General features: G+C 45.2%; 1 protein-coding gene across 6 annotated transcripts in view; it reads right to left on the bottom strand.

The window, feature by feature from the left end:
- Positions 1 to 18,691, bottom strand: part of ATP2B4 (ATPase plasma membrane Ca2+ transporting 4) — a 256,117-nt gene that overhangs the window by 9,477 nt on the left and 227,949 nt on the right. For 3 of the 6 annotated variants that reach the window (XM_063142032.1, XM_063142023.1, XM_063142039.1), the window contains 2 exons: positions 15,359 to 15,466; positions 13,683 to 13,865 (listed from right to left, as the gene is read on the bottom strand). In XM_063142032.1, coding sequence (XP_062998102.1) covers positions 13,683 to 13,865; positions 15,359 to 15,466 — 291 coding nt within the window. Of the gene's footprint in view, positions 1 to 8,921; positions 9,112 to 13,682; positions 13,866 to 15,358; positions 15,467 to 18,691 lie in introns of all 6 variants that reach the window. The other 3 variants (XM_063142046.1, XM_063142054.1, XM_063142062.1) reach the window with 2 other exon arrangements.

Raw genomic sequence — 18,691 nt, 5'->3', positions numbered from 1 at the left:
CCCTGGCTCCAGTGCTGCTGTGTCAGAGTTAACTTCTGTAACTTACTGTCAGGCCAAAGGTATTGTTGACAGAACAGAGAGAATTGTTTAGCATAATTAGCTATGCCCCAGTGTTATGTTCTGATTGGTTAATGCTGCAACAGGGCCCTGCCCCTTGCAAGCTCAAATACTGTACTGTATTTCCTATGTCTTTTGTCTGATTGCTCCCTTTGAAGAGACCAGGCCTTGATTACTAATCAATAAAGCGCTTTTGAACCCTCTGTCGCTGGAATGGTGGAGTCGTGCTTAAGGGCTGTTTGGATTTCTTGTCTTGCCTTGTTCTACCCGTGAATGAGTATTAGTTAGAGAAGTTGGCACGCCCTGGCATGCAGTAATTGAGAGGGAAGTTCCATGATTTTAGAAAACTGTGGAACATGCACTGACCTCTACATCGCTAGGATGGGAGCACACCAGCATGATCTTTATTATTGAACTAAATGTCTCCTCATGTGGAGCTGGAAAAGTAGGCAGTGCTGGGGAGCTGGAATTAAGTACTTTTCTGAACACATAAGGTGGCAAATGAATAGTTTTGGCAATAGTTATAGATCGGTGCTGGATCTTGACTCCATGCACAGGGCATGGATCAAGGAGCTGAAGCCAAACAGAGAAATAACCCCAGCCCCAAACCACTAAAAACAAAGAATGTGTTGAGTTGAATAAACACTACCTGAAAAACTCTATTTTGGCTCTAGTGTTGGGTCACCCTGAATCAGAAACGTGAAGCTGTTCATTTCTGCAGTTCCAGTTGCACTTCTCTTATATTGAGAAAATGTTTTTAAGATAAGCTACCTCTTTAAAATGGTTGGGGGGAAAAAGGATGAACAGTTATAAAGTTAATTTTAAACAAAATGACATAACTTAAACGAAATGCAGAATTTGCATTCATCTTACTGTAAACATGACTTTTGTTTTGCTGCATACTTGTTACTAGGGATGTGCTCCGCTCCGATTAGGAGCGTAGAAGCAGTAGCGGATTGGCCTGCTCCGCCTTACCCAGAGGCGGAGTAGGAGCGGACCGCGGACCCCCTAGAAGCAAGGCGAAGAGAAGCGACCATTTTTCGGAGCTCCGAGTTCAGTCGGAGCGCTCCGGTCGCCATCTTGAAAACATTTCGCCATAGGATTGCATTGCGGCAAATAATCGCGCATAACTACGTTGTTTTTGAAGCTATCGTTCTGGAAATTCTTGTGCACAGAGAGTCGTGGATGGGGGTCATTTTGAGACCACTCTCACCTCTCTGCGTGCTGTGGTTCACGTGCAATATTTTTTTAAAAATCGGGTCAACCGCGGGGCTCAAACTGCGTTTCGGCTTTTCGCCCATAGGATTGCATTGAGGGAAAGAATCGGGGATAACTGGGGGGGGGTTTTAAGCTATCGTTCTGAAAATTCTTGTGCACAGAGAGTCGTGGATGGGGGTCATTTTGAGACCACTCTCAACTTTCTGCGTGCTGTGGTTCACGTGCAATATTTTTTTAAAAATCGGGTCAACCGCAGGGCTCAAACGGCGTTTCGGCTTTTCGCCCATAGGATTGCATTGAGGGAAAGAATCGGGGATAACTGGGGGGGGGGTTTAAGCTATCGTTCTGAAAATTCTTGTGCACAGAGAGTCGTGGATGGGGGTCATTTTGAGACCACTCTCAACTTTCTGCGTGCTGTGGTTCACGTGCAATATTTTTTTAAAAATCGGGGTTTGGGTTTTTTTTTTTTATTATTATTATTATTTTGGAAGCGATGACAGGCACATTCAACTCCCAATCCTGATGAGAATTCATCTCCTCAGAAAGCATCCTCCTCCAATCCCAGCGTTGGAGGGGGGACTAAGGCAGACCCACCCTGAGAACTTTCTGTTTTGTGTCTCTTTGTGGGTTGGCGTTCGTGGAGGGAACACTTACTTAGCTAGTGCTCCTGCTTTGGAGATAGATTAATTTAATATAGGTTTAGTTTGGCGCGTGTGTGTGTTTGTTTGCTTCTTTCTGACTTGTAGCTTAGTTTGCCCTGTGTTTTCCCCTTACTTTGATTTAATATAAACTTTATTTTTGAATTTTGGAGTGTGTGGTTGGGTTGGTTGCCCCCCCCTTCCCTGTATTAAAGCCTGACTGTTCTGCTTTTGTGAAAGCTTTCTTTTGAAAGCATACACACACTTTTTGTCCCATTTCCCTACATTTATATTCTTAAACATATTTTATTATATTCTTTCACATAGTCCATTAGTATATATTCTCATACATATTATATTAGTATTCATATTTTGTTCTTCTTATAGTAGTGGTTGGTTCTTTTTCCCCCTCCCCTCTCTTAAATCCTGATTGTGTTTCCTTCTATCTTCTATATACCAAATATACCAAAAAAATTGGATTCTCTTTTTCTTCTCTGTGTAACTTCGACGGAGTGGGCTGCTTTTGTCAAGTTCAACAGGCAGCCACAGATTGAGCATTTTGGGGAAAGCATACGCACACCATTTCCCTATTCTTAAACATATTATTATTATATTCTTTGACATAGTCTTAGTAGTCTATTAGTATACATTCTCATACATATTAGTAGTAGTATTCATATTTTGTTCTTCTTATAGTAGTGGTTGTCCCATTTCTTGTCCCATTTCCCTACATTTATTAGTAATATTCTAAAACATATTATTATATTCTTGTAGATATTCTTAGTAGTATATTCTCATACATATTAGTAGTAGTATATTTTATTGTTCTTGTCCCATTTCCCTACATTTAAACATATTATATTCTTCTTATACATATTCTTAGTAGTACCTTATACATAGTATTAGTAGTATTAATATTTTGTTAGTCATCATGAAAAGAGAAAGCAGGCGTGCTGAAAGCAGCAAGGCTCAGTCTGCCAGCAGGGCTTCCTCTCCTCCTGTGAAACTCAAACGGGCAACTCCTTGGCTGACTGCTCCAAAACAGAAGCAGGACAAGCAGCAGGCAGAGCCACTCTCTTCTGCAACTTGTGCCCGGCGTTCTCTTTTTGAGGGTGGGAATGGGAAAAGTGCCCGTTTGCAAGAGGCACGTGGCAGCAGTGCCATTAGAGGAGGAGGAGTATCCCCAACTCCTTCATTCTCCTTTCAGCCCACGAGCCCGCTGATGGACCTAGACGAGGTCCTCAGCACAGTGGAGGGGGGGGAGGAGGAGGAGGCGGTGGGCCTCCAGGATGTGGGGGCTGAGGAGGAGCAGCAGCAGGCCGAGGCTCTCTCCCCAGTCTCATCCCACACCCCTGTTTCTGTGGCAACACCAGAGAGCTCAGGCGGGCAATTGGTGGTGTCACCACAGAAACGAAAGACAAGCATCGTGTGGGACCACTTTGAGTTGGGAGCGGATCCCCGCTTTGCTGTCTGTCGCCACTGCAAACTCAGCCTAAGCAGGGGTTCATCGACAGGGCATTATGGAACCAGCAGCATGAAGATGCATCTTCATAGGCAGCACCAGGCGATCTTGCTGGGGAAAGAGGCGGGCAAGGCGACTGGTTCCAGGGGAAAGCCGAAGGCTGCTGCTGGCACTGCCACTCTAAGCTCTCCATCTCCCATCCCCACAAGGGTTAGGCAGGCAACCCTGCAGGACATGGGGTGGGGGAAGTATTGACCCACAAGATGGCGTTTTCCAATGCCCACCCAGGGTGCTACTGTGTTGGGGCATCTGCCGGGACTGACTCCTCCCCAATACTAGATCTATGACATGTCACTCTGCCTGCCCCTCTGCTAGCCTGTCCTCCTCGGTGACCGACTCGCTGGGATGGTTTGCGTTTGCAATGCGTGACTAACTGCAATGCTGGCTTAGAAACCAGCCATCACTTCCTTGTGCCCCCAGAAATGCCCGCAGCCTGCCTGCCTGCCTGCCCGCCTCCCCCGGGGTGCTGCTGTGGTGGGGCATCTGCCAGGACTGACTCCTCGCCTACTCTGCCTGCCTCTCTGCCCGCCTGGTGCCTGGTTTGCTCCCAATCGTCCTCCTCTGTGCCCCTCAAGGCGTAACTGCTGGCTTAGAAAGAAACAACCAGCCATCTTTGCCTCACTTTGCGCCCACTTATGGGTTGGTTTGCTATGCGTTAGTGCTCAAGCCATCCTTGCGGCACTACAATGCATGCTGCCTGCCTGCTTTCCATTGATGGTGCTATATAAATAAATAATAATAATAATAATAATTCTCCCCTTCCCGCCTTGCAGCGATGGTGTATGTGTCTTGCTTTGACTCAGGGGAGAAGTCCTTCCTGCGCTCACTTAGACTTTATCAAATTCAATAATCCCTTTTTCAAATGTGCCAGAAGATTTAGGGTTATCTCGTGGCATGTTGGGATTGCCTTGGAACTGGCCCCATTGAGCTGTCTGCAATTGCAACTTTAAATCCCTGACATACTGGAGTGTTCAAATTTCAAAAGTTCCCCTAACATCAGGGGATGATGGGATTGCCTTGAAACTTGGTGTCCATGGGGACACATGGGTAAGCTGTCATGGGACCAAAGGATAGGTTTCTAACGTGCAAATTGACGTAGTTGTAGAATGGGACTTGATTTGGGGTGAGTTAAAAAGTTTAAGCCGCGCCAAAAATCAGGGGATGATGGGATTTGCTTGCAACTTGGCGTGCATGTGGACACATGGATAAGCTCTCCTGGTGCCGAGTTTGAGGTTTCTAACATGCAAATTGACGGAGCTATCCCAAGGGGTGTGAATGGGGTGCCCGATTTTCATAAATTCCCCAAAAATCAGGGGATGATGGGATTGCCTTGAAACTTGGCGTGCATGTGGACACGTGGATAAGCTATCATGGTGCTGAGTTTGAGGTTTCTAACGTGCAAATTGACGTAGTTGTAGAATGGGACAATTTGGGGTGAGTTAAGCCATGCCAAAAATCAGGGGATGATGGGATTTGCTTGCAACTTGGCGTGCATGTGGACACATGGATAAGCTCTCCTGGTGCCGAGTTTGAGGTTTCTAACATGCAAATTGACGGAGCTATCCCAAGGGGTGTGAATGGGGTGCCCGATTTTCATAAATTCCCCAAAAATCAGGGGATGATGGGATTGCCTTGAAACTTGGCGTGCATGTGGACACGTGGATAAGCTATCATGGTGCTGAGTTTGAGGTTTCTAACGTGCAAATTGACGGAGCTATCTAAAGGGGTGTGAATTAGGGTTATGGGAGGTGCGTTAGAGGGTAGAGCCGCGCCAAAAATCAGGGGATGATGGGATTTGCTTGCAACTTGGCGTGCATGTGGACACATGGATAAGCTGCCCTGGTGCCGAGTTTGAGGTTTGTAACATGCAAATTGACGGAGCTATCCCAAGGGGTGTGAATGGGGTGCCCGATTTTCAAAAATTCGCCAAAAATCAGGGGATGATGGGATTGCCTTGAAACTTGGCGTGTGTGTGTATACGCCCATGAGGTGTCATGGTGCCAAACGTGAGGTTTCTAACTTCAACGGAAAAAAAGTTGTTTACTTTTTTAGCTTTCAATGCAAGCCTATGGGGGGGCAAAAACGGAGCTCCGGATCCGATCCGGAGCTCCGAGCGGAGCGGAGCGGAAGTGGGCGGAGCGGGGGCGGGGCGGAGCGACCCGCTCCGAAAAATGGCGGATCTGCAAGTGAAGCGGAGCGGGGGGTCCGTGCACACCCCTACTTGTTACTTTGATTCCACCTTTTTGCGTGGTAAAGCAATAGTTTTCATTTCAAATGGTTATATCCAGCTGGGTGTCCCTCCAGTAACGGAAGGCTCTTTGATCCATCATAAGCTTCCATCAGCAGAAGGGGGTGATTTTGGCAATTCACTCTCCCCTTGCAGCCTCCATCCCTAAAAAACTCCTCTGGAGAGTTGGGGACCCTTTAAAACAGAGTGGGAGGTGGCAAGAGGGGCTGCAGAAGGGGAGGGGGATTGCAAAAAACCACCTTTCTCCTCATTTCACTGATAGACTGGATTAAAGAGAAGGATCCCAAAGAGACAGAACTTAGACTATTGAACTGTCTTTGACCAAATGCTTAGGTTTCTCAGAGGCTTCTTAGGCGTTGCGCAGTGAAATGACCAATAGCTGGCTCATCACCATCAATCTGCCCTTGAAATGCGCAGATACAGCAGAATGTCAGGTGTATTGTAGGACATGCTCTCAGTTCATGCAGAGTGACAATGAGGCCCACGTGAAAGGGATGTGCACTTAGAACTCATCAAAGAATCCTCTGCAACACACAGTGCTTCCATAGCAAATATCCAGGGGTTCCTTGGGAGACACATTGATATGGAAAGCATTCTGCAAAGGTTGAAAATGTGAGAAAAACTGCTCTATGGTACCAAAGCAGTATATGGTACAGTTTATAGTGATTTACTCTATGCCAAATGTGTGCACACCACAGGTAGGACATTTATTTATTACAAGTCTGATATCCTGCCTTTCAAGTCCCAAAAGGGACCTCCAAGGTGACCAATAACAATCAAGGTATTTTGGGGGGGAAAGCCTACACTTTGCAAGGCATGTAATAAATCAGATCCATCATCAAGGGAAAATAAATGTACAACCCAGACTAATAGCTTTGGTTCTATAACCATCTGCTCGGATCTGAGTTTTTAATAAACAGGATGAAAACCGAGACATTTTCCCTTTTTTCACAGGTGGAAGGGAATAGAGCACACACCATTTAGCTAACCTCTGGGCATCTGACAGACCCTAGTTTCTTTAGAATCTTACCTCACATTCTTTAGAATGAACCAGAAAATATTATTTCATTATAAGGCCTACCATTAGTAAGTCATATGACAATGGACTGTCCATATCACATTACACTTCTCTCCACCCTTTGCAGTTTGCTCATGAACTCCTCCTTTTCTAATGAATCAGCCTTCATCAACACAGCACTTGGGACTGCTGAGGATTTAAACACTGTAGAACTTTCCACCAGGTAGTAAGAGAGAGAAGGAGAGACAGGAGTGTCAGAGAGGTAGCTTTAAAGAGTAGCAGAAATGAAGTAGGGAACTGCATAGGTAGTCCACAAAAGGCAAGAGCATAATTTTGATGCAGTTATTATAGAATGGGAAACGATGCTACTCTCTCCAATTATCTGTTTTCTTCCCACCCAGCCCACTTTAATTAGATAAACATTAATAAATTGAACTTGAATGTGCCATCAAAAAATTCAGCGTTTACTTCCTTGGCTGAATGTGGTGCATGAAATTAAGAACTGAATATGCTCTTTTTAAATAAACTATTGCATTGATGTAAACAGAGAAGTAAATGCCAACAGCTGCACTCCTTCAAAAACTCTTAGTGTATGCGTAAAGACAAAAATGTCAATATTGGCTAATTACAAAATGCACATTATTAAGAAAATTCTCCTTCTTGAAACATTGGTCACAAAGAAGGGAGAACATCATCATCATCTAAAATAAATAAATACTGAACAACACTTATTTCCTTGTAAAAAACCAAATTAGTAGAAAATGTATGATTCTGGATGCAAATCTTCTTTTTTAAAGCCAACTTTTCTGGAGAAGAAAAGTGTATTATTTATGGTACTGACTGCTACCTCCTTGTAGATTTACAATGCAGCCCCCCAAAGAAATGGGAACAATTAGTAAGATTTGTTTATATATTATTCTGCAGGCCATATTTTCACACCTGTTATCTCTTCATTATTATTATTTATTGCATTCAGGCAGGAAAAGATGTTCCCTGCATATTTGGAAACCCAGTATTTAAACAACTGAATCCAGGTTTGTGCATGCAGGTGAAGCCTACTTCTATGTAGAAGTAGAACACAAACTTAGGAATCACTGTACTTGTAGATTCAAGAAATGCTTTACAAATGGCCTGGAAGTTTAACTTAAATGGAGAACCTGGGACTGGTCTACAGAAACTTTTATAAATAACTAGTAACTAAAAAGCTGTGTATGTCACACAGATTACCTGATATGCTATAAATTGTCAGTTTTAGCAAGATGAGTCCCCCCCAACCCTAAACTGTAGTTCTGTATGGATTACAAGAGCATTTGCCAGATTAAGAGCATCCATTTTATGTTTAATCTGTATTGTGACATACCAATTTACATTTGCACCCCTAATTTCTTAGAGCTGAGATGCTTGCATAGAAGGAGAGCCAAACTATAATTGTTACAAGTGCTCAAAAACTTATAGCACAAGCATATTTTCCCAGTCCTGCCTCCTAATATTGGGGCTTGATGTAGAATCTGCAAAATCCTGAAACTGAAGGTGCTGAATGAGCTAGCATCTGAGACCTTCTGCTGACTGGTATAATGTCAATGATACAGGCTTTCAGAAAATGTTGCCCTAACAGCCTAATCCGAAGCATGTTTACTCAAAAGTAATTCCCACCAAGTTCAGTGGAATTTACTATGAAATTGGATTGCAATTGAAGGTTTCTAGAATCCTTCATGCAGAAAAGTTGCCTTTCCTGATAACTAGATTAACATGAAAATAGTTTCTGCAAAGGAAAGTGATTCTTGTTGAAAACCTGCACTTTGGATAGACATTTTCCCATCTCAATATTTAGCTGTGGTTATTAACTCTACTAGCCTTCTTTCCCACATCTTTCCCCTGTCAAGGAGAACATGAAATATTTTGTGCCCCCGTGAGAGTATGGAAATCATAATTCAAGTTCTGCAAGAAGGAGAAAAGGTTGCAATAGAGAAGAAACAGAAAAAGAACCAGATTTTTTTTTTTAAAAAAGAAAGTTAAAAATGCAAGAGCATAAAAAAAAGTTGTATACACATACACACAGATTTGCTTTTCCCCACACTTCCTCCCAATTCTCAAGACAAGAAACCATGAATCAAGTTATGGGTTAAAAGAAAAGGGAAAGAGAACAGATTTGGTTAGGGTCTGTGCGAGTGCCCTTTGGTGGCTATTAGGAAGTCATGCATTGAATAGACTATCACTCACTGCCCGCAGGAGGAGATGCAGCAGCAGCAGCAGCAGAAGTGGTGGGAGTGGAATTGACGGAGGAAAGAGCTACATGGGTTGGGCTAGAAACATTTTTTACATCGTGGTGTTGGCTCACGATGGAAGGCTGTCTCCTGAGGGCTCCCTGTAAAGAGGAGGCGCCGGTCTGGAATGTGTAAACTACGTCCATCTGCAAAGAATCAGAAAGTGAGATAGCTTTGTCCCACAATCAAAAGAGGAAAAGGAACTAGGAGAGTGGAAGGGGAGGCTGGGCAGACAAAGGATACAGATAAAAACAATACAGAACAGAAGTGGAAGGGGAAAGAGGAAAAACCCAGTACATCCCCGTAAACAGTTTCAGCAGTTAATCCAAAAGGTTGAGCCACTAAGTAAAGAAATTCCAGCCTTTCCCCCAGTTATTCTTGTTGGCAACAGGTGCAGTATTTTAGAGTCTAACAACGTTATATGCAAATGCATGGAATGAAACCCTTTTGATCCTATTGTCTGTTGAAACGCAGCTTCAGGATGGCTCAACAAGTAATAGAGAAGCTGCAAGAGAGAAAATATGTACTTAATGGCTATTTTTTATTTCGCTGTTCACATACTGTGTTTCATTTTTATCTGTCGATTTCATTGTTTGTTTTCAGCCTGATTTCTGTAAGCAGCCTGGATTTTTTTTTTTTTTTTTAATATTGAAGAGCAGGGGATAAATGCTACTTGGGTTTCAGCAAACAGGTTTGTCTATAACGTGCAGGGTGAGATAGCAGCTGGCGGGAATCTGATATAAAGCGAAAGCCTGAATGACACCAAAGTGCAGTCTGCACATTTGGAATCTTCAGTGGAATAAATAGTGCGTTTCCAATTGCTTGTTATAATGTAAAGGTCTCCAAGAGACACAAAGGGCCAAAGACAGGCAATTCTAACTGAGGAGTAGCATGTGCCACGCTTATCTCCAAGGACCAGGCCCTGAGTCACATTGGGTTGTTCTGCTTGGCCAGCGTCAGAAAACAAGTAAAAAAAAATAACCAAGCTGGAATTAATTGCAACAGCAGCTTGTCAATTCATCCCAAAGCAGAAAGGGCACAGCAGCATGCAGAGATAACACAACAGCAGATAGTTTTCTCCTTACTGCCCCTAGTTTTGTGAAGACAGGCATAGAAAAGCTGCTGCATTGGTATAACGCCCTGCTCCTCTAGCTACTGGCAAGTCATTTCATCTCAGCTGGAAAGGCTTGCTAAGAAAGGAAGGGCTGAGGCGATCATATTTCTGTAAACCACCAAGAGAGCCCTGGCTATGGGAGCAGTATATAAGTGCAATAAATAAATAAATAAATAAATACCCTGATGCTGACTATTTCTGTCAATAAGTCATGCAAGCAGTAAAAAGAATCCCCTGTCATTTCCCTGAAGGTAGATAGTTATAGGGCACTCTGAAAAATCTGCAATTCCAGGAGTTTTGATTTCCAGATTCAAGGCTGATATGCTCAGATCTACATTAAACACCACACATAAAAACCCCCAACAACAACCCGGGGCATCTCACATTTGCATAGTGGTTGCTGTAGCAGGCAGCACTGTTCATTCGGTGAGCATGCAAAGCTCCATCAGTAAACTGGTCCTTTCACAAACTGGACATGGCCAGCTCCTCCTCTTCCTCCTTATTGGCTTGGTGGGGGCAATTTACAAGTCAGGGTAATTTTACACCATGTTATGCCTACTTGTACCTACCATTCTCTGCCATGTCTGGAATACAAAGAGGAGCATTTTTGATACTGAATGGCTCTTCCTCCAAAGGTTTTGCGGTGGGTCAGCTGAAGAAACTAAACACAGCCATGTCTCCAAGCAATGTGCGATTCCGACCCCAGAGGGTCTTTGTGCACCACAACCTACCTCAGTGGCACATCCCAGGCAGTGTGTGACATGCAACAGTGACCCTGCCTAGCTGATACAAGACAGTACCAGAGTTTAATGAACCCATACACTGCTTCATACTGCATGCCCACATGCAGCGTTTGGTGACCTCAGTGAGTTCAGTCTTCGTTTGCACCCTTTGCACGTGACTTGTGTGCGTAGATGTTTTTCCTTTACCATGCACAATACAAGGAACCACACTCAAGGTGGCATAGGTTACAATCCCCACATGTAACATATAGCTTGCATCCAGGTCTCATGCAGGCATTCATCCAAGATCACTTCCCCTCTTTAGGGCCTGGTTTCCTGTCATGGAGGCAAGCACCTGGACTAAAACAATGGCAAATTTCTGAGATTTTTTTTTTACCTTATAGAATTAATATGCAAGAAGAAGAGAGTCATGACTTAGCACTAACTTAGGACCTCCATCCCACAAAGCTCTGTGATCCTCAAATCTAACTCCCTGTTCATCCCCATCAATCTGTCCTGGTTGCTAGGGCATACCATACACTAGATATAGTTTTTAAACCATTTCATCTATCCTTCCCCAACCTGGCATTCTCCAAATATGTTGAATTACAACTTTCACCATCCACACTCACTAGGGATGATGGGAGCTGTAGTCCAACACATCTTGTAGGGTGCCAGATTGGGGAAGGCTGATGTTTCGACCTTCCAAGGAACTCATTAGGGCTACAAGGAAAAGGTTAAATTAGCATCCCCACATCTAGAATCCGGGAGGATAGGAAGAAGGGCCAATGGACAGTGGCTAAGCAGAAGTTCACAGCTTTGAACAGCTATCAAGACATTTTATAAGAAGTGTGTGGCTCTGCATTAGCATATCTTGTGTAGCATTACCATGTACCACTATGCTCATATTCTCTCCATCATCCCTTGTCACGGATTAGAGGGACTCTAATCCCAAGTAGAAATTTCTATACTTATGTACAAATTTTCTTAGCAGGTTTCATATCCTGAAGGGAAGGGATCTATCCGGGAAAATAATGATATCATGGAACAACCAGATGGCACCAACAATCAGGAGGGTCCCAGTAATAAAGGCCCATCATTGATCTCAGATTGCTGGCAACAACATATGGCTTGGACCAGGTTATTTGAAAGATTGCCTGAATCTATATCAACCTGCTAGAACCATAAGATCATCCACCAAGGCCTTGCTCATGTGCCCACTATTAACATCTGATTAGGCTGGCAGGCACAAGAGATAAGGCCTTTTCTGTGGTGGCCCCATACTTCTCAAACACACTACTATGGGATGTGTGCATAATTCCCTCCCTGACTTCTTTTAAACAGGCCTTAAAGATCTGGATGTCCCAGTCTGCTTTTACATTAATGGATTCCCATTTTTATTTTATAAACTGGAATTTATACTGTTGCTAATTTAAACGTGTTATGGTGCTGCTTTAGCGAATTGTTTTTTATTGTTTTAAGATGTTATCTTCTAAACCGCCCTGAGGAAGCTCTGCCTCAAAAGGCAGAATTGAAATATTTTAAACAAACAAACAGAAGACTGGTGATAATTGCTGCTTGCTGGAGGTTTTTACATTAGGAGAGAGGGAGGTCTTGAGATGGCTAACCATCCCAAACTGTCTGGAAGCTGTTGCTTCATTTTCACTATACTCCAAAGTTGGGCAGGCATCATTAGAAGCTCAGCTTCAGGACTGGGTGAGAAGGGCAAGCCCTGGAACCACTCTGTTATGCTCATCTTGGGCTTGTGCCATGTGGAATTCCACTTGCGCTATATCCTGATAAGATGATGCCACAAAAGGAAAGAGCAAGTCCCCCTCCGCCTTCCTTAATAGTTTTTTCTTTAAAAAATGAGTTCTGTTCTAAAGAAGCTGGAGTGTTGGTGCTCCTGTTTGTGTCCTGTAATAATGATTGTGTTTAATAATCAGCCAGTCTTTTAACAACATAAATAGCTGGCCTGTTGCTCATGTAACCTTAGCTGGACATAAAACTGCAGCTGATTTCTGGTCAGTGAACACAACCAGCTGGATGGGGATCCAGAATCTAGGTGGATGGAGTCACAAATTGTCACACACTTGCCTCACACATTCACACAGTTGTCAAAACACACCCTATTTGCCCATGAAGCAAAATGGTGCGTAACATTTGATAAAGAAATAAAAATAAATAAATTTCTTCAAGATGACGTTCCCCCTTTTTTGTACTACCGGAAAGCTCTGTCTGCAGGTCTGTCTGTGTATTTGCTCTTCCGTAAGAAGGAAACTCTGCTGTGCTGGCAGACTAGGCCTCTTAACAGCCAGGAACACATCCCGCCCCCACACTTGATTTCCCAGCAGCTTGTTCTTCCCTTTTGTGGCATGATTCTTAAGGAACTTCCTAATCCAGGTTCACTGTTAAAGGACATGAAAAGAGGGACAAGGATTTACATGCGGACTAGAGGCCAGAGCCACAGGGTTTGTTTTCAGAATGTCCCTTGGGGCTGTAAATTGACCCTCAGGCATTCTGTACACAGTCCAGAAGATCTAATTTTGTTTGGAAACCAGGCATTGTTTGGAAGTTCCTGCAACACAGGGGCAAGGAGAGAATGTTGGCATCAAATGGTCCATCTTTGGCTGTGCCTGAAGAGAGGCAGGGGGATTTATCTCAGAAGCAGGCACCAATGCTTAGAAAGAGTCCTCAGTTATATGTAACGACCCAGATGCTCAAGCCATGCGGCTAACTGATCCCCAACTCCTCCCGCAGTTTGAATGCCGTATCCCTCTCCATGACATGCAGCTCTGATTTTATTGAGATGGGCTTTGATTAAACCAAGGGATAACACTGCAGCCCAAAGTCCCTAAGGGAGAAGAAATCAGCACTGTACCTGAGTCTGTATTCTGTTGAGGCCCCGGAACCACAGGATCTGTCCCCGCCGTAGCTCCATTTCGGCATGGTCAATTTCATCGAGACCTTCAGGCAGCTCCTCATCTGCCATATCTTCCTTGGTAGTGCCATGTCCTGCCTCCGTCAGGAACTTCAATCGACTGGTTGGAACGGTGGAGATCAGCTACAGAGAGATGGGACACTCCAGGTTAATACTTCCCTGCTCTGGGGCTTGTATGATTTTGCTTCTCAGCTTGACTGCATGTCTGGTCACCACAGGCCATGCCATCCTAGTAATGCTAGGCACCATCATGGGATTTTTTTTATTTACTCATTTATTTAGAAAAAGGATGGAGAAAGGTGGAAAGTTTGATCGATTCATTTCCACTTGTAACTGACACCCGTGCTGACTTAATTCACTCAGCTGACAGCACAGAATTGGCCACCCTCTGCTGTGATCTTCGCCATGTATGCTTAAATGTTTGGCCATGTTTTTGGAGGTAAGCAGGAGCTTTGTTTAATCACTTTGAAACCCATCAGCACCATCACACTTTGCGTCCACATTGCTGCAAATTGGGGTGGGAGGAGATGAAGCTGCGGTACAGTGGGTGTGTGGGTGTGTCTGTGGTTGAACCTCTGATGTCTCCCGTTATAGGAGACCAGGTGGCAGGTGAAGCAAAAGGCCCTTTGCAGGGGCTCTGGAGAATCCCTGCTAATCGGAGGGCTGGTTTTAATGAAAATTACCTTTGCTGCTGTAGCTTATTGTGATGTCTGAACCTGGTGAAGGTGACTGGTAAAGGACATGGGTTCTTGGTAGTTTGTTAACTGCCCTGGCCACGTTCTGACATTGCTATGAGCCATATTGGTGAGGGTAATTATGTAAATCCATTTGGCACGTGAACAGCATGAACAGGGTGGCTAACAAGCCACCGTGGCTTGTTAACCATCCTGCGATCATGAGAAGCCAGGTCACTGTCAAAAATACTGGGCTAGATGGATAAAAACATTGATTCAGTTTCAAGCAGCTTCATAGCCGTTTGCACATAATTTACCATCAGCTTCCTTCTATGGATAGAAACTGTGTGTGGGGTGGGGGAATAACAGAGATGGAAAGTTTCTTATCCAGGGTCTCAAAGCAATAAAAAAGAACCTGAATTTATCTGCAATGTAGGTCAGTGGCTATAATCAGAATGGTACTCCATGTCTCATCCACCGCACTGGGGTTGGTTGTGCTTGTAAAATAAGGGGTGATATTGCTCTTTATGCCATTATAAAAGTTGACTGAGGGTGCTTCCAGCCAAGGGGCCTCTAAGTGCTAACAATTAAAGGGCGTTGTGCAGTGATTCCATCTTTTCTTCCTTCTTTCCCCTTAAGGAGAAAAAATGGAAGAAGTGATGGGAAAACACAAATGGAAAGGCTACAAGTGGAAGATGATGATGTCTGGATGCCCTGTAAGATTCCATGAATGAGGCAGAGCAATTGCACAATAAAAGCCTCATCAGGAAGCACCCTGAGACAGCTGCCATTGCACCTCCCAGAGAGGGATGGAGATCTGCTGATTTTGACAGAGAAATAAAACCAACCAACACCCCTCAGTTCATCTCTAGTTTAACAAGTAATGGGAGTTGGAACTAGTTCATTGAGTCACACAAGAGTGTAGCTTGTTTGAGCTCTCACCTGTCCCCAAAGCAGCTCTCCTACGCCAATGAAAATACACCAGAACCACTGACTCAAGGTGAGTCCAGAACAGCTGAATGGCTTCCCACCAAATTCCACAATGATGATCTGCAGCATGACAGAGAGAGAAAAGAGCATTGTAAGGCAGTCTTCAGTAAAAATACAGTTACAGAAAGAATTGTTACCCTCTACAACAGTAGTACATTTTCAGTTGTCCCCAACCTGGCCCATCCCCATGTATTGGCCTACAACTCCCATCATCCACAGCAAGCACTAACAAATGGAAATTGAAAAATAGAAATTTATTATTTATTCTCAGGGGTTCAGGGGTGAGGCAGTTTTTAGTAGGACTGCACACCGTTTTGTTTTCAGATCTGGATCCAGAATCAAAGTGGGCCAATTTCTGGAAATGGGCCTTTACATCCACTGTAGTTTGCAGCATTAGATCTAGGAAAATACAAAGCACCCATCTTCCTTAAGCATGGCCACTCTCACAGAGGAAGGACAGCTGCTGGATGAGAGCAGACGGGTCAGGTGGGTGGGTGGGGGCAAGAGCTAGCCGGGTTCAGGGTGAGCAGGAGGGGGGCTCTGCTCAGCGGCTGCCCGGGGAATTGCAACATTCATCCTACTTCGAATGTTTGGATCTCACTTCAGATCCACAGCACAAATTGATATAAGAGATCAAATTGATATAAGAGATATAAGAGATATATGAGATCAAAACAGCAGAGTTTAAATTTAAGTTAAATTAGGCATTAAAATACTGAGAAAATAAAAAGGTCTTCAGCTGGCACCGAAAGGAAAACAATGTAGACGCCAAGCGAACCTCTCTGGGGAGCTCGTTCTACAGCCAGGGTGCCACAGCAGAGCATATTATATTTCCTATATTATTTATTTCCTATATTATATATAGGAAACACATTAAATGGCATAAATACATGAAGAGGTACAGTTATAAGGAGCACTGAAGAAAGAAAAACAGAAGACCATCCCACTAGACTCCAACGAAGTCTGATGCTGAAAAGTACAGACATCCAGAAATGATAAACCAGAAGCTACTTAACTCTGACAGTTAACCTTTTCTTTTCTTTTTTTGAAAAAGTAGGGGTTGGAAAAGTGTCCCACACCAGAACTCCCAAGAATAGAAATTTATGCTACATTCAAATTTTCCTTTCTTCAGTGGTTCAGAGATATGGCAGAGTTTAGTTCTGTGATGTAGAAAAGTAGCTCATCTTGAGGGTGAGATAGTATTCTCTCGTTTGCTAGAAATAACTTTTTAGAGGACATGTCGATCAAAGGCTGCATCAGAGGAGGCAAATGTATTGATGCAACAGTGCCTAAGTCAAGTCAATATGTGGACAAATTAGTGGGTTGCTGTCCTGCTCATTGATTCAGTCAAGGGACAAACTGTATAAACTGGGAAAGCAGCAGATCTTCTGAAGGAATATGGTTGACTACTTTCCACTGACAGATCCTGTGACGGATAAGCGAGTTGAAACTCTTATCCATCTAGCTTGTGCAGCAATACAAATATGATTTTCTAACAGATATGATCAAAGACTCTAACTTTCCAGAACACTAAGATTTGAAAATATGCCCCACCCCTTTTTGGGGGTCCAAAACCAACTGACTCAGCTGTTCTAACTAGGGATGGGCCCCTTCGTTTTACACTAAATCTGAGGAAGCATTTCAAGGAGAACCCTTGAAACTGAACCAAAATGTTCATAGTCATACCTTGACTATGACTTTGGTGGCTTACTGTGATTCTAGTGATCAAGTTAGGCCTTTGCACCCAACATACTGTCAAATGTTCCTTCTCAGGATTTTATGTTGGATTGGGTTGGGGTTGGGAGATATCTGAGAATACAGCAACTCCCAGGGCCTTCCTAGACGAGGCCTTAGCGCGCATTCTGTCCCGGCTTCCCTGCTGTGCGTCCAGATGACGCACAGGGGAATCCGCAGACAGGCCGCGCTGAGGCCTGGTCTTACCCGCCATAAGCGAAGTCGCTTATGGCGCGCCTTTTCCCCAGCTCCGGCCTCAGGCCGGAGCTGGGGAAAGTGTGGAGAGTTCCGCGGCTTTTCGCGGCTCCTCGCTTACTCGCGAGGAGCCGCGAAAAGCCACGGACTTGGCACGATGCGCTGTGCCCATCGTGCCAGGAGGTGGGTGATCCGGGGGGGGGAGATGGCAGAGGGCGACGAAGGAGACAGCGAGGTGATGGCAGAGGGCGACGAAGGAGATGGTGGGGGGGCGGAGGGCGACGGAGACGATGAGGGGATGGCAGAGGGCGACGAAGGAGACAGCGAGGTGATGGCAGAGGGCGACGAAGGAGATGGTGGGGGGGCGGAGGGCGACGAAGGAGATGGTGGGGGGGCGGAGGGCGACGAAGGAGATGGTGGGGGGGCGGAGGGCGACGGAGACGATGAGGGGATGGCAGAGGGCGACGAAGGAGACAGCGAGGTGATGGCAGAGGGCGACGAAGGAGATGGTGGGGGGGCGGAGGGCGACGAAGGAGATGGTGGGGGGGCGGAGGGCGACGAAGGAGATGGTGGGGGGGCGGAGGGCGACGAAGGAGATGGTGGGGGGGCGGAGGGCGACGGAGACGATGAGGGGATGGCAGAGGGCGACGAAGGAGACAGCGAGGTGATGGCAGAGGGCGACGAAGGAGATGGTGGGGGGGCGGAGGGCGACGAAGGAGATGGTGGGGGGGCGGAGGGCGACGAAGGAGATGGTGGGGGGGCGGAGGGCGACGAAGGAGACGGCGAGGTGGGCGGATGGGGGGGGATTAAATTAAAAAAAAAACCTTACCTTCTCCGGCGGCTTCGGGCCCCACATGGCCCCTTTAAAAAAAAAAAAACATGGCCGACGCTGCAGGGCTTCCGTCGTCCCTGCGGGTCGGCCGTCTAGGAGGCTGGGCGGCGCGCGTTAAACTTAGCACGCCGTAGCCCCGCCTCCCTGCCGGCTTATCCCGGCAGGTCTAGCAAGGCCCCCAGTCTCTCTCCTTTTTTAAGCAAACAGCTTCCCTTTCATTTATTATAGGGGTGGGCAACTTATGGCCCTCCTGATTTTATTGGACTGCAACTCCTATCAGCCCTAGCCAGCATAGCCAACGGTGAGGGATTATGGGAGTTGCAGTCTAACAGCATCTGGTGAGCCACACATTGCCCACCACTGCTTTATCAGGAGGAGAGTCAGAGTGGGACAAGAACTGGCCCAGCAGTTTAGAAACAGACAAATGGAAAGGGATGGTTGCTCCCAGTTCTTCTTTCCTGAGCAAGCTGTCCACCCTCCCCTCCTGAGAGACTAGCAGTAGTACTGCTGCCCAGAAGCATGTG

The sequence above is a fragment of the Elgaria multicarinata genome, chromosome 1, assembly GCF_023053635.1.
Source record: "Elgaria multicarinata webbii isolate HBS135686 ecotype San Diego chromosome 1, rElgMul1.1.pri, whole genome shotgun sequence".
In the NCBI taxonomy this organism is placed as follows: domain Eukaryota; kingdom Metazoa; phylum Chordata; class Lepidosauria; order Squamata; family Anguidae; genus Elgaria; species Elgaria multicarinata.
Note: the sequence above shows the minus strand (reverse complement) of the source record. Positions and strands in the feature narration are given on the sequence as shown.